Source organism: Melanerpes formicivorus, unplaced genomic scaffold (assembly GCF_026170545.1).
Source record: "Melanerpes formicivorus ecotype bairdi unplaced genomic scaffold, bMelFor1.0.p_v2 SCAF_4, whole genome shotgun sequence".
In the NCBI taxonomy this organism is placed as follows: domain Eukaryota; kingdom Metazoa; phylum Chordata; class Aves; order Piciformes; family Picidae; genus Melanerpes; species Melanerpes formicivorus.
In genome coordinates this window covers 40,259,153-40,273,249 of record NW_027142356.1, presented here as the reverse complement: position 1 = coordinate 40,273,249, position 14,097 = coordinate 40,259,153, and the positions used below count along the sequence as shown (strand labels likewise).

Sequence of the window (14,097 nt, the reverse complement as noted above, 5' to 3'; positions counted from 1 at the left end):
GCTGGCATACGTGTAATTAAGGCATACAATAGGTCATAACAACAAAACTATTTTAACACGTCCAACCAAACTCTGCCCAGTTTCTCTCCTTCGGTTCCAAAGTGTTTACATTACTCTCAGAGTCAAAGGCAAAACATAGCTTTCTCTGACTCGAGCAAAGGCAAATCTTCCCCATAGTCTTCCAAAGCTATCCCAAAACACCTTCCCACATCATACTATTCTTCTACATCCACTTAAACAGGAGAGCTTCTGGAATGTAAAAGCAAATTCTAGGGACAGCAAAACAGGGTTTCAAAGCATACATATAACATGTGTATCACATAAAAACAGTAGACCTTCCTTTTTGTCTGTCACGGGAGGGGGGGTTGCACTTCTTTGTTTCTTTGGGTTTTTTTTCTTTTTGTTTCTTAGTTTTCAATACAAATGGAAAAACCTTCAAAGAGGGCCGCACTCAGATGCTCCCCACACACAGGGGCAAGAGAAGCCCCTAACTGGTCAGTGTTGCCACCCCTCTTAAGGGGATCGGTTGGCACCTAAGGTGCACCTGGGGGTATCAAAGGGGAATTTGGGGGCACATAGAGGGATCAGGAGGGCCTCTGGAGAGTCTCCCAAAGGATTAGTTGGATATTTAGGGTTATTTGGACCCCCGCCACAAAGGCCACTACTGCAAAGCTTTCCCCTCACCACCACAATTAACCCTAACCATCCGACTAAAATACCCACAGGAGACCTTCCATTGGTCCCCACATGCCTCTATATTCCCCTTGACTTCCCATTCAAATTAAGAAACTAAAAATAAAACCAGTGATGTTTCTTTTGTGTGTCTTGTGGGGTTTTTTAGTTTGCAAATAAGAGTCATTTCAAAGCCTTTTTGCATCCACATTACTACTGTTCTGCAATCTCTCGATTAAGAGCACAGCTTTTTCTCTGCTGGAATACCTCACACTAACATTTTTTTCATGGGTTTTCATCCCCTCTGAGAGCATTCAGGCAGCTTTTTTGGGCAGCATCCCCCGCCCCTCACTCACCTGCTCCTCTCCTGCATCATGACCCACCCCCATGTGGTATCATGGAAGGAAAGAGAGACAGCTGAGGGGCTGCCCCGCTTTTTATCACCCCAACCCACGGATGCCCTTCTCAGTGGGATTTGCACCTTCAGCACACAGCTGAGTTTTTGCTGCGCTTCTCTTCTCTGTGACAGCTGCTGTGCAGGTCTGCATCTCCAAGCATGTCACACCTTCTGGGATTTACTACCCCATAGTCACCTTGCAGTTGGTGCATTTCTTGCTGGCAATCAACCCATCTCTTCCATCTGTTGCTCTCATTGTTTTGTTTCAGCTTTCTGAGCCTGTGTCGGTACAAGTCCTTCTCAGGGCACTGCAAACAGAGACAGACAAAGCTTCCTTTTCTCCAATAGTTCCAGGAACATTTCCGGCACTTCTAGGCAAGCACCGACAGAGTGACGGCTGTGAGGGGACATCAGCCTGGCACTGGAGCTGGGCATTCTGAGCAGATGAGGAACCCTGGGCAACACCTACAGAGAAATCTTGGTTTCTCTGCAGAGAAGCACTGGCCTTAGAGACAAAGCTGTCTTTGATCTGGGCACCAGCTGCAGCTCCCAGCGGTGCCTAGCTGCAGAGCAATGGCCTGCACCTTCATCCTGATCCAGGTGGAGAGAGAACTGCCAGGAGCACAACTTCTCTGCTACGGTTGCAGCATCCCCAGGGGCCGAGCGCAGCCTTGCTGTTAGTGAGGAACACAGCCCCTGTGAGAAGCTCCTGGGGTCAGGGGACAAACAAGAGGTTGTCCACACTGGAAACAAGGGAAGTCTCTTTGCCACTCCCATTATACCCATCAGAGGACTTCTGCTTGCTTACCTACCTGCTCGGTTGGAGTCTACACTGGAAGAAGTTTCAGCTCCTCGGTAAAAGCGTGGACTGAGCAGTTTCTTTTTCAGCCTTTCCTTCCTGACTGACAGATCAAACCCTACCTGGAGCCCACACAAACCAAGCAGGAGATCCCCTGCTAGGCTGGCAGGGCGAGGCTGTACCGTCGCAGCAGCCGTAGCCCTTGTGCCGACCGTGTCGCTGCTGCACGTCTTGCTTGCTCGGTTAATGAAGTGGAAAGCAAAGAGTCAATCTGAAAAGAATAAAGCAAAAAGCAAAGAACAGATCTCAGTTACTCACATTGTAAAGCTGTGAGGAGGTTAGCATGCATTCAATAAAAATACCACAAAATCCTTTGTTCTCCCTTCAGCGTTCATTTAACTCACAGAGCTGTGAACTGATGCTGTCCCAAAACACACAGTCAGCATCTGGTGGTACTTGGAGCACCAAGAAGAGAGTTTGGCATGCTGGGAGAACACTTCCCCACTGAGGGAAGATCTGGGGCCCCACTGGGAGACTTGGGAAGGCACTGGGAGCACTAGAAAAGGATTTTGGAGTTACTGGGAAGAAGAGGGAGAACACAGGGGCCATGCTGGGAGCAATCGGGAAAGCAGAATAGAATACAGACTTAACCAGGTTGGAAAAGACCTTCCAGAACACTGAGTCCAACCTATCACCCACCACCATCTAGTCAACCAAACCATGGTACTCAGTGCCTCATCCAGTCTTACTTTAAACACTTGCAGTGATGGTGACTCCATCACCTCCCAGGGCAGCTCATTCCTCATGAGTGCAACACAAAGCAGACTTACTTGTGGTCTTGTTCTCCAAAGCACAACGTATAGACTGCTCCTGATGTAGACATACACACACACCCCACATGTGTAGAACAGCAAGAGTCCTGCAGACAAGACTCCTAACAGGAGTGGGGAAACACTGGGTGTACTAGAAAAGAAAAAGAGATAAAGGGCCAATTCTGTTATCACTTACAGCTCCACACTTCCGTCATTATTGCATGCACTAGAAGCACAGAGTTACAGGTATCTCTGGGTACAGTTGAGGCAGCAGCTGCCACCCCCCCAAAGCCCCGCGCTGCCCCGCCGGCCGCCGCCGCCGCGGCCAGCCCCCAAAGCCTCGCGCAGCTCCAGACCCTGACAGGCTGGACAGATGGGCAGAGTTTGGAAAGCATGCACGGACTCCCTGGTTGGTGAAGCAGGAATTGTTTAGTGGTACAGAACAAGCAGTGTATGTGGGAAAAATCAAGCAGGCTAAGCAATTCCTTGGCATTCTTGCACCACTGCTGCTAATTGAGTTTTCTCCTTTGATATGCAGCTCTCCATTATTATCTTCATCCCATAGCAGGTTGAGCTTCTCCAGCACGGAGGCGAGCGTCCTTCTGTCTCGCACTTCAGGCTGTTTACTGCAGTCAGCTCTTCTTTATCATCAGACCGTTCTTCCGTCATCAGCAGCCTGTTGTTCTTTCCTGTCCTGAAACCTTCCATACATACTTTCTGTTTTCCTTCAGGCAGAGTCCAAGGGCGTGATATTGAACACATGCAAGTGCCAGGTTCTACACATTACCACAACAACCCCAGGCATTGCTACAGGCTGGGGTCAGACTAGCTGGAGAGGAACCAGGCTGGAAAGGGAGCGGTAAGGGAGTGGCAAAGGGCTGGGAGGGGCTCAGGACAGTACTGGGAGGTACTGGGAGGCTGTGGAAGGACTCTGGGGGGGAGGGTTACTGGGGGGGAGTGAGGAGGCACTGGGAAAATTCTAAGGGTTAACTGGGAGGTACTGGGAAGGGCTCTGAATGGCACTGGGAAGAACTCAGAGACTGTGGAAAGACTCTGGGGCAGTGTGGAGGGGCTGAGGGGGGCACTTGGGGTTATGAGGAGATACTCACAGTGCTCCCCCTGCTCTCCCAGTTGTCTCCCAGTTGCTCCCAGTTGGGTTCCTGCTGCTTCCAGTTGTCTCCCAGGGCTCCAGAACTGACTCCAGCTGCTGCAGGTATGGCTCCCAGTCCCTCCCAGTGCCTCTCAGCCCCTACCAGCTTCCTCCCAGACTGGGAAAGGACTGGGAGGCACTGGGAGGGGTTCAGGACAGTACTGGAAGGTACTGGGAGGCTGTGGAAGACCTCTGGTGGGGGGAAGGTTATGGGGGGGAGACTAAGGGGACATTGGGAAAATTCTAAGGGTTAACTGGGAGGTACTGGGAAGGGCTCTACATGGCACTGGGAAGAACTCAGAGACTGTGGAAAGACTTTGGGGCGGTCTGGAGGGGCTCAGGGGGGCACTGGGGGTCATGGGGAGATACTCCCAGTGCTCTCCCAGTTGTCTCCCAGTTCCTCCCAGGGACCCCTAGTGCTCCCAGTTGGGTTCCTGCTGCTTCCAGTTGTGTCCCAGGGCTCCAGCAATGCCTCCAGCTGGTCCAGGCATGTCTCCCAGTGCCTCCTGGTCCCTACTGGTCTCCTCCCATACTGGGATAGGACTAGAAGGGATTGGGAGGTACTGGGAGGGACAGGAATAAACAGGGAGGGACTGGGAGGGGACTGGGAAGGGAGTGGGACAGTGTGGGAGGGGACTTGGAGGGACAGGGAGGGGACATAGTGGGAATGGACTGGGAGGCTGTAAAGGGCTGTGGGAGGGAAATGGGGGGCTGAGGGGGGATACTGGGAATTCCTGGGTCATGCTCCCAGTGCTCCCAGTTGTTTCCCAGTTGTCTCCCAGTGTTCCCAGTGGGGATGCTACTGCTTCCAATTGTCCATCAGGGCTCTTGCCAGGTAGTGCATGTATGACTGGGAGGGAACTGGAAAGGGATGGGGAAGGCACTGGTTGGGGACTGTGAAGGGACTTGAAGAGGACTGGGAGGGGAGTGGGAGGGCCACTGGGCAGGACTGGGAGGGACTGGGGAGGAACTGGCAGGGACTGGCAAGGGACTGAGAAAGGATTGGGAGGAAATGAGTTGAATGGGAGGGGATTGGGAAGGACTGGGGAAAACTAGGAAGGGACTAGTAGGGGACATGGAAGGGACTGGGATGGAATGGAGGAACTGGGATGGACTGGGAGGGGCTGGATTGGACTGGGGGGGCACTGAGAAGAGACTGGGATGGGAGTGGGAAAGGACAGGGAGGAACTGGGTGTACTGGGATGGGACTGGGAGGGAACTGGGAGAGACTGGGAAGGACTGGGAATGCAGTGCGACGGGACTGGGAGGGGAGTGGCAAGTGACTGGGAGGGGAGTGGGGAGCCAGTGGGAGGGAAATGGGAGGGAACTAAGAAGGGAATGGGAAGGGAAAAAAGTTGGAAGGGACTGGGAATGGAATGGGTAGGGAGTGTGAAGGGAGTGGGAAGGAACAGGGAGGGCACCGGGACAAACTGGGAGGGGACTGGCAATGGCACTGGGAGGACCTGAGTGAAATGGGAGGGGACTGAGAGGGAATGGGAGGAACTGGGAAGGATGGGGAGGGAACTATGAGGGGAATGGGAATGGACTGGGACAAACTGGGAGGGGACTGGTTGGGAAGTGGATGAACTGTGAAGGGACTGGGAAGTGACAGTGAAGGGACAGGAAGGGACTGGGAAGGGACAGGGAGGGCACTGGGACAAACTGGGAAGGGACTGGGGGGGGGGACTGGGAGGGGACTGCTTAGGCACTGGGATGGGAATGTAAAAGGGACAGGGAAAAGAGTTGGAAGGGACTGAAAAGGGACAGTGCGGGGAGTTTGAGGGACAGGGTGGACCAGGAGGGAATGGAAGGGACTGGGAGGGTACTGGGAAGGGTCTGGAAAAAGCCTGGGAGAAACTGGGAGGGGACTTGGAGGGAACTGGGAGTGGACTGGGAGGGAATGGGAGGGCACTGGGAAGGACTGGGCGGACTGGGAGGGGACTGGGAGGGAATGGGTGGAACTGGGATGGAGTGGGAGGGAACTGGGAGGGCCTGGGAAGGGACAAGGAAGGGGAGTGGGAAGAGATTGGCACAAACTGGGAGGGGACTGGGAGGGAACTGGGAAGGGAAAAGGAGGGCAGTGCAAAGGGACTGGGAAGGGACAGGAAGGGACTGGGAAGGGCCTGGGACAAATTGGGAGGGGACTTGGAGGGAACTGGGAGGACCCAGGAAGGGACAGGGAGGGGAGTGGGAAGGGACAGGGACGGGAAAAGGAAGGGACAGGGAGGGGAGTGAGAGGGAGTGGGAGGGAACTGAGAAGGGAATGGGACGGGCCTGGAACTAAGTGGGAGGGGACTTGGAGGACCTGGGAGGGCACTTGGAAGGACTGGGAGGGCACCGGGAGGGAGTGGGAGGAAACTGGGAGTGCCTGGGAAGGGACTGGAAAGGGCCTGGGACAAACTGGAGGGGACTGGGATGGAACAAGGAAGGGAAAAGGAAGGGACATGGAAGGGACAAGAAGGGTAGAAGGAGGGGACAAGGAGGGGACTGGGAGGGGAGTGGGAGCACAAGGAGGGTACTGAGAAGGGACAGGGACAAACTAGGGAGGGCCTGGAACGAAGTGGGAGGGGACTTGGAGGACCTGGGAGGGCACTTGGAAGGACTGGGAGGGGACCAGGAGGGAGTGGGACGAAACTTGGAGGGCCTGGGAAGGGACTGGAAAGGGACTGGGAGGAAATGGGTGAACTGGGAGGGGACTGGGACAAACTGGGAGGGGACTGGGAAGGGAACTGGGAAGACCTGAGAGGGAATGGGAGGGAACGGGAGGGACTGGGAAGGGACGGGAAAGGGCCTGGGAGGAACTGGGTGGACTGGGAGGGGACTGGGACAAACTGGGAGGGGACTGGAAGGGAACTGGGAAGTAACAAGGAATGGACAGGGAGGGGAGTGGGAAGGGACTGGGAGGGGAGTGGGAAGGGACTGGGACACACTGGGAGCGGACTTGGAGGGAAGTGGGAGGACCCGAGTGAAATGGGAGGGCACTGGGAGGGCACTGGGAAAGACTGGGTGACCACTGGAAAGGGAATGGGAAGAGACTGGGAGGGGCCTGGGAGGAACTGGATGGACAGGGAGGGGACCGGGAGGGAATGGGAGGGACTGGTAGGAAACTGGGAGGGCCAGGAAAGGGAGTGGGACAAACTGGGAGGCGACTGGGAGGGCACTGGAAGGCTAATGGAAAGGGAGCGGGAGGGGAGTGAGAGGGTATTGGAAAGGGACTGGGAAGGGAGTGGGGGAGAATGGGAGGGAATGGGTGGACTGGGATGGACTGGGTCAAACTGGGAAGGGACTGGGAAGGGCCTGGAACTAAGGGGGAGGGGACTTGGAGGGAACTGGGAGGGAATGGGAGGGCCTGGGAAGGAACTGGAAAGGGCCTGGGAGGGACTGAGAAGGGACTGGGTAGGTCCTGGGACAAACTGGGAGGGAACTGGGAATGCACAAGGAAGGGCAGTGGGAAGGGACTGGGAGGGGATTGGGAGGGACCTGAGAAGGGACTGGCAAGGGCCTGGAACTAACTGGGAGGGGACTTGGAGGGAACTGGGAGGACCTGGGAGGGCACTGTGAATGACCAGGAAGGAATGGGAGGGGCTGGGATGGAGTGGGAGGAAACTTGGAGGGCCTGGGAAGGGACTGGAAAGGGACTGGGAGGAACTGGGTGGACTGGGAGGGGACAAAGAAGGGACAAGGAAGCAACATGGAGGCGACAAGGAGGTGACAAGAAAGTAACAAGGAAGCGACATGGAGGACGACAAGGTAGGGACAGGGAGGGCAGTGGGAAGGGACAGGGAGGGCAGTGGGAAGGGACAGGGAGGGCAGTGGGAAGGGACAGGGAGGGCAGTGGGAAGGGACAGGGAGGGCAGTGGGAAGGGACAGGGAGGGCAGTGGGAAGGGACAGGGAGGGCAGTGGGAGGGAACTGAGAAGGGACTGGGAAGGGCCTGAAACTAAGTGGGAGGGGACTTGGAGGACCTGGAAGCGCACTTGGAAGGACTGGGAGGGGACCGGGAGGGAGTGGGAGGAAACTTGGAGGGCCTGGGAAGGGACTGGAAAGGGACTGGGACAAACTGGGAGGGGACTGGGATGGGAAAAGGAAGGGACATGGAAAGGACAAGGAGAGGAGAAGGAGGGGACAAGGAGAGGACAAGGAGAGGACAAGGAGGGGAGTGGGAAGTGACTGGGAGGGGAGTGGGAATGGAGTGAGAAGGGACTGGGAGGGGAGTGAGAAGGGACAGGGACAAACTGGGAAGGGCCTGGAACTAAGTGGGAGGGGACTTGGAGGACCTGGGAGGGCACTTGGAAGGACTGGGAGGGGACCGGGAGGGAGTGGGAGGAAACTTGGAGGGCCTGGGAAGGGACTGGAAAGGGACTGGGAGGAAATGGGTGGACTGAGAGGGGACTGGGAGGGAACTGGGAAGGGACAGGGAAGGGGCAGGGAAGGGATTGGGAAGGGACAGGGACAAACTGGGAAGGGACTGGGAGGGAAGTGTGGGGGAACTAGAAGGGTAATGCAAAGGGACTGGGAGGGGAGTGGGAGAGTCTGGGTGGAGTGGGATGGACTGGGATGGAACTGAGTAGGCACTGGGATAAACTTTGAAGGGACTGGGAGGGGCCTGGAACTAACTGGGAGGGGACTTGGAGGGAACTGGGAAGTGACTGGGACAAACTGGGAAGGGACAGGAAGGGAACTGGGAAGGGACAAGGAATGGACAGGGAGGGGACTGGGACAAACTGGGAGGGGACTGGAAGGGAACTGGGAAGTAACAAGAAATGGACAGGGAGGGGAGTGGGAAGGGACTGGGACAAACTGGGAAGAGACTGGGACACACTGGGAGCGGACTTGGAGGGAAGTGGGAGGACCCGAGTGAAATGGGAGGGCACTGGGAAAGACTGGGTGACCACTGGAAAGGGAATGGGAAGAGACTGGGAGGGGCCTGGGAGGAACTGGGTGGACTGGGAGGGGACCGGGAGGGAATGGGAGGGACTGGTAGGAAACTGGGAGGACCAGGAAAGGGACTGGGACAAACTGGGAGGCGACTGGGAGGGCACTGGAAGGCTAATGGGAAGGGAGTGGGAGGGGAGTGGGAGGGTAATGGAAAGGGACTGGGAAGGGAGTGGGGGGAAGTGGGAGGGAATGGGTGGACTGGGTCAAACTGGGAAGGGACTGGGAAGGGCCTGGAACTAAGTGGGAGGGGACTTGGAGGGAACTGGGAGGGAATGGGAGGAGTCTGGGAGGGCCAGGGAATGGACTGGAGGAAGTGGGTGGACTGGAGGGGAATGGGAGGGACTGGGATGGAGTGGGAGGACACTGGGAACGGCCTGGAACTAAGTGGGAGGGGACTTGGAGGGAACTGGGAGGGAATGGGAGGGCCTGGGAAGGAACTGGAAAGGGCCTGGGAGGGACTGAGAAGGTCCTGGGTAGGTCCTGGGACAAACTGGGAGGGAACTGGGAATGCACAAGGAAGGGCAGTGGGAAGGGACTGGGAGGGGATTGGGAGGGACCTGAGAAGGGACTGGGACAAACTGGGAAGGGACTGGGAAGGGCCTGGAACTAACTGGGAGGGGACTTGGAGGGAACTGGGAGGACCTGGGAGGGCACTGGGAAGGACCGGGAAGGAATGAGAGGGGGTGGGATGGAGTGGGAGGAAACTTGGAGGGCCTGGGAAGGGACTGGAAGAAACTGGGTGGACTGGGAGGGGACTGGAAGGGGACTGGGAAGGTCCTGGGACAAACTGGGAGGGGACTGGGATGGAACAAGGAAGGGACAAGGAAGCAACACGGAGGCGACAAGGAGGCGACAAGAAAGGGACAAGGAAGTGACACGGAGGCGACAGGGAAGGGACAGGGAGGGGAGTGGGAAGGGACAGGGAGGGGAGTGGGAAGGGACAGGGAGGGGAGTGGGAAGGGACAGGGAGGGGAGTGGGAAGGGACAGGGAGGGGAGTGGGAAGGGCCTGGAACTAAGTGGGAGGGGACTTGGAGAACCTGGGAGGGCACTTGGAAGAACTGGGAGGGGACCGGGAGGGAGTGGGAGGAAACTTGGAGGGCCTGGGAAGGGACTGGAAAGGGCCTGGGACAAACTGGGAGGGGACTGGGATAGAACTGGGAAGGGAAAAGGAAGGGACAAGGAGGGGACAAGGAGGGGACAAGGAGGGGACAAGGAGGGGACAAGGAGGGGACAAGGAGGGGACAAGGAGGGGACTGAGAAGGGACTGGGAGGGGACTGAGAAGGGACTGGGAGGGGAGTGAGAAGGGACTGGGAGGGGAGTGAGAAGGGACTGGGAGGGGAGTGAGAAGGGACTGGGAGGGGAGTGAGAAGGGACTGGAACTAAGTGGGAGGGGACTTGGAGGACCTGGGAGGGCACTTGGAAGGACTGGGAGGGGACCAGGAGGGAGTGGGAGGAAACTTGGAGGGCCTGGGAAGGGACTGGAAAGGGACTGGGAGGAAATGGGTGAACTGGGAGGGGACTGGGACAAACTGGGAGGGGACTGGGAAGGGAACTGGGAAGACCTGAGAGGGAATGGGAGGGAACGGGAGGGACTGGGAAGGGACGGGAAAGGGCCTGGGAGGAACTGGGTGGACTGGGAGGGGACTGGGAAAAACTGGGAGGGGACTGGAAGGGAACTGGGAAGTAACAAGGAATGGACAGGGATGAGAGTGGGAAGGGACTGGGAGGGGAGTGGGAAGGGACTGGGACACACTGGGAACGGACTTGGAGGGAAGTGGGAGGACCTGAGTGAAATGGGAGGGCACTGGGAGGGCACTGGGAAAGACTGGGTGACCACTGGAAAGGGAATGGGAAGAGACTGGGAGGGGCCTGGGAGGAACTGGGTGGACTGGGAGGGGACCGGGAGGGAATGGGAGGGACTGGTAGGAAACTGGGAGGGCCAGGAAAGGGAGTGGGACAAACTGGGAGGCGACTGGGAGGGCACTGGAAGGCTAATGGAAAGGGAGCGGGAGGGGAGTGAGAGGGTATTGGAAAGGGACTGGGAAGGGAGTGGGGGAGAATGGGAGGGAATGGGTGGACTGGGATGGACTGGGTCAAACTGGGAAGGGACTGGGAAGGGCCTGGAACTAAGGGGGAGGGGACTTGGAGGGAACTGGGAGGGAATGGGAGGGCCTGGGAAGGAACTGGAAAGGGCCTGGAAGGGACTGAGAAGGGACTGGGTAGGTCCTGGGACAAACTGGGAGGGAACTGGGAATGCACAAGGAAGGGCAGTGGGAAGGGACTGGGAGGGGATTGGGAGGGACCTGAGAAGGGACTGGGACAAACTGAGAAGGGACTGGGAAGGGCCTGGAACTAACTGGGAGGGGACTTGGAGGGAACTGGGAGGACCTGGGAGGGCACTGTGAATGACCAGGAAGGAATGGGAGGGGCTGGGATGGAGTGGGAGGAAACTTGGAGGGCCTGGGAAGGGACTGGAAAGGGACTGGGAGGAACTGGGTGGACTGGGAGGGGACTGGGAAGGGACAAAGAAGGGACAAGGAAGCAACACGGAGGCGACAAGGAGGTGACAAGAAAGAAACAAGGAAGCAACATGGAGGACGACAAGGTAGGGACAGGGAGGGCAGTGGGAAGGGACAGGGAGGGCAGTGGGAAGGGACAGGGAGGGCAGTGGGAAGGGACAGGGAGGGCAGTGGGAAGGGACAGGGAGGGCAGTGGGAAGGGACAGGGAGGGCAGTGGGAAGGGACAGGGAGGGCAGTGGGAAGGGACAGGGAGGGCAGTGGGAAGGGACAGGGAGGGCAGTGGGAAGGGACAGGGAGGGCAGTGGGAAGGGACAGGGAGGGCAGTGGGAAGGGACAGGGAGGGCAGTGGGAGGGAACTGAGAAGGGACTGGGAAGGGCCTGAAACTAAGTGGGAGGGGACTTGGAGGACCTGGAAGCGCACTTGGAAGGACTGGGAGGGGACCGGGAGGGAGTGGGAGGAAACTTGGAGGGCCTGGGAAGGGACTGGAAAGGGACTGGGACAAACTGGGAGGGGACTGGGATGGGAAAAGGAATGGACATGGAAAGGACAAGGAGAGGAGAAGGAGGGGACAAGGAGAGGACAAGGAGAGGACAAGGAGGGGAGTGGGAAGTGACTGGGAGGGGAGTGGGAATGGAGTGAGAAGGGACTGGGAGGGGAGTGAGAAGGGACAGGGACAAACTGGGAAGGGCCTGGAACTAAGTGGGAGGGGACTTGGAGGACCTGGGAGGGCACTTGGAAGGACTGGGAGGGGACCGGGAGGGAGTGGGAGGAAACTTGGAGGGCCTGGGAAGGGACTGGAAAGGGACTGGGAGGAAATGGGTGGACTGAGAGGGGACTGGGAGGGAACTGGGAAGGGACAGGGAAGGGGCAGGGAAGGGATTGGGAAGGGACAGGGACAAACTGGGAAGGGACTGGGAGGGAAGTGTGGGGGAACTAGAAGGGTAATGCAAAGGGACTGGGAGGGGAGTGGGAGAGTCTGGGTGGAGTGGGATGGACTGGGATGGAACTGAGTAGGCACTGGGATAAACTTTGAAGGGACTGGGAAGGGCCTGGAACTAACTGGGAGGGGACTTGGAGGGAACTGGGAAGCGACTGGGACAAACTGGGAAGGGACAAGGAATGGACAGGGAGGGGACTGGGACAAACTGGGAGGGGACTGGGACACACTGGGAGCGGACTTGGACGGAAGTGGGAGGACCCGAGTGAAATGGGAGGGCACTGGGAGGGACTGGGAGGGCACTGGGAATGGACCAGGAGGGGACTGAGAGGGAATGGGAGGAACTGGGAATGACTGGGAGGGCACTGGGCGGACTGGGAGGGGACGGGGAGGGAATGGGAGGGGCTGGGATGGACAGGAATGGGGGGGGAGAGACTGGGAAGGACTGGGACGGAATGGGAGGGAACTGGGAAGGGAATGGGAAGGGAATGGGAAGGGACTGGGAAGGGACTGGGAGGGCCCGGGATGGAGTGGGATGGACTGGGATAGGACGGAGAAGGGACTGGGTGGGAATGGGATGGACTGGAAAGGACCTGGAGGGGACTGGCAAGGGACTAAGAAGAATTGGGAGGTAGTGGGAGAAATTGGGAGGGACTGGAAGGGAACTGGGAAGGGACTTGGCTGGGAATGGGAGAGTACTGCGAAGGGACTGGGATGCAGTGGGAAAGGACTGGGAATGAAACTGGGAATGGACTGGGAAGGGACTGGGACAGTGAGGGAAGGGACTTGGCAGGGATAGCAAAGCGATTGTTAGAGACTGGGACAAGCTGGGAGGGACAGGGACAAACTGGGAAGGGACTGGGAAATACTGGGGGGGACTGGGAGAACACATTGCAGTACTGGGAGCCCTTGAGGGAGATCTTGGAGTTCCTGGGAGCACTGTTGTTGCTGCGAGGTCACCGAGAATGGGATCAGAGAGGTTTTACTGGCAGCACCGCGTGGGACAGGAGGTCACTCACTGCGTTCCTGGGAGGACTGGAGAGGGATTTTGCAGTTCCCGGGAGCACTGGCAGAGACTGGGAGGCGCTGGGTTCACCCTGGGATCGCTGGGCGAGTCTGGGGGCATTGGGGTCAGCCTGCAAGAGCTGGGAGAGACAGGAGAACAGCTCGTGAACTGGGAGCAGACTGCTCCCGACCGCGGCAAATCGACACCCACCCCCACCCCCCCCTTCGCTGCTGCCCACCCCCTGACCCGTGGCAGAGTCCTGCAGCAGGGACAAAACAACTCCAGAGAGCAGCAGAGTCTACACTGAGCTGATGCGGAGCGGAGAAAGCAGAGGGGACGAGGGTTACGCTGGCTAGGTCAGAGCCGAGGGGGCGAGGGCGGCGCCATCTTGGGAAGGGCAGGCGCCGTCACGTGGAGGGCGGCGCCATCTTGGGAAGGGCAGGCGCCGTCACGGGGAGGGCGGCGCCATCTTGGGAAGGGCAGGCGCCGTCACGGGGAGGGCGGCGCCATCTTGGGAAGGGCAGGCGCCGAAGGGAGCCGAGCCGAGCCGAGGAGCCGAAGGGAGCCGAGCCGAGCCGAGGAGCCGAAGGGAGCCGAGCCGAGCCGAGGAGCCGAAGGGAGCCGAGCCGAGCCGAGGAGCCGAAGGGAGCCGAGCCGAGCCGAGGAGCCGAAGGGAGCCGAGCCCAGCCGAGGAGCCGAAGGGAGCCGAGCCCAGCCGAGGAGCCGAAGGGAGCCGAGCCCAGCCGAGGAGCCGAAGGGAGCCGAGCCCAGCCGAGGAGCCGAAGGGAGCCGAGCCCAGCCGAGGAGCCGAAGGGAGCCGAGCCCAGCCGAGGAGCCGAAGGGAGCCGAGCCCAGCCGAGGAGC

At 58.4% G+C, this 14,097-nt stretch overlaps 1 protein-coding gene across 5 annotated transcripts; it reads right to left on the bottom strand.

Moving 5' to 3' along the window:
• Window positions 1-1,117: 1,117 nt before the first annotated feature.
• On the bottom strand, window positions 1,118-13,369 carry LOC137440951 (uncharacterized). 5 transcript variants are annotated; one of them, XM_068137754.1, is made up of 4 exons: window positions 3,790-8,860; window positions 2,699-2,831; window positions 1,878-2,139; window positions 1,118-1,377 (listed from the first exon to the last, which is right to left on the bottom strand). In XM_068137754.1, exon 1 carries the CDS (start codon window positions 7,565-7,567, stop codon window positions 4,883-4,885), a length of 2,685 nt encoding a protein of 894 aa, XP_067993855.1. In that variant the 5' UTR covers window positions 7,568-8,860; the 3' UTR covers window positions 1,118-1,377; window positions 1,878-2,139; window positions 2,699-2,831; window positions 3,790-4,882. The 5 variants fall into 5 exon arrangements, 4 of the variants coding, with proteins under 4 accessions (XP_067993855.1, XP_067993859.1, XP_067993857.1 ...); XR_010987267.1 differs by lacking the exons at window positions 1,118-1,377; window positions 1,878-2,139; window positions 2,699-2,831 and adding exons at window positions 3,091-3,381; window positions 13,247-13,369 and having other exon boundaries at window positions 3,790-4,373; XM_068137758.1 differs by lacking the exons at window positions 1,118-1,377; window positions 1,878-2,139; window positions 2,699-2,831 and adding an exon at window positions 3,091-3,381 and having other exon boundaries at window positions 3,790-9,235.
• Window positions 13,370-14,097: the final 728 nt, after the last annotated feature.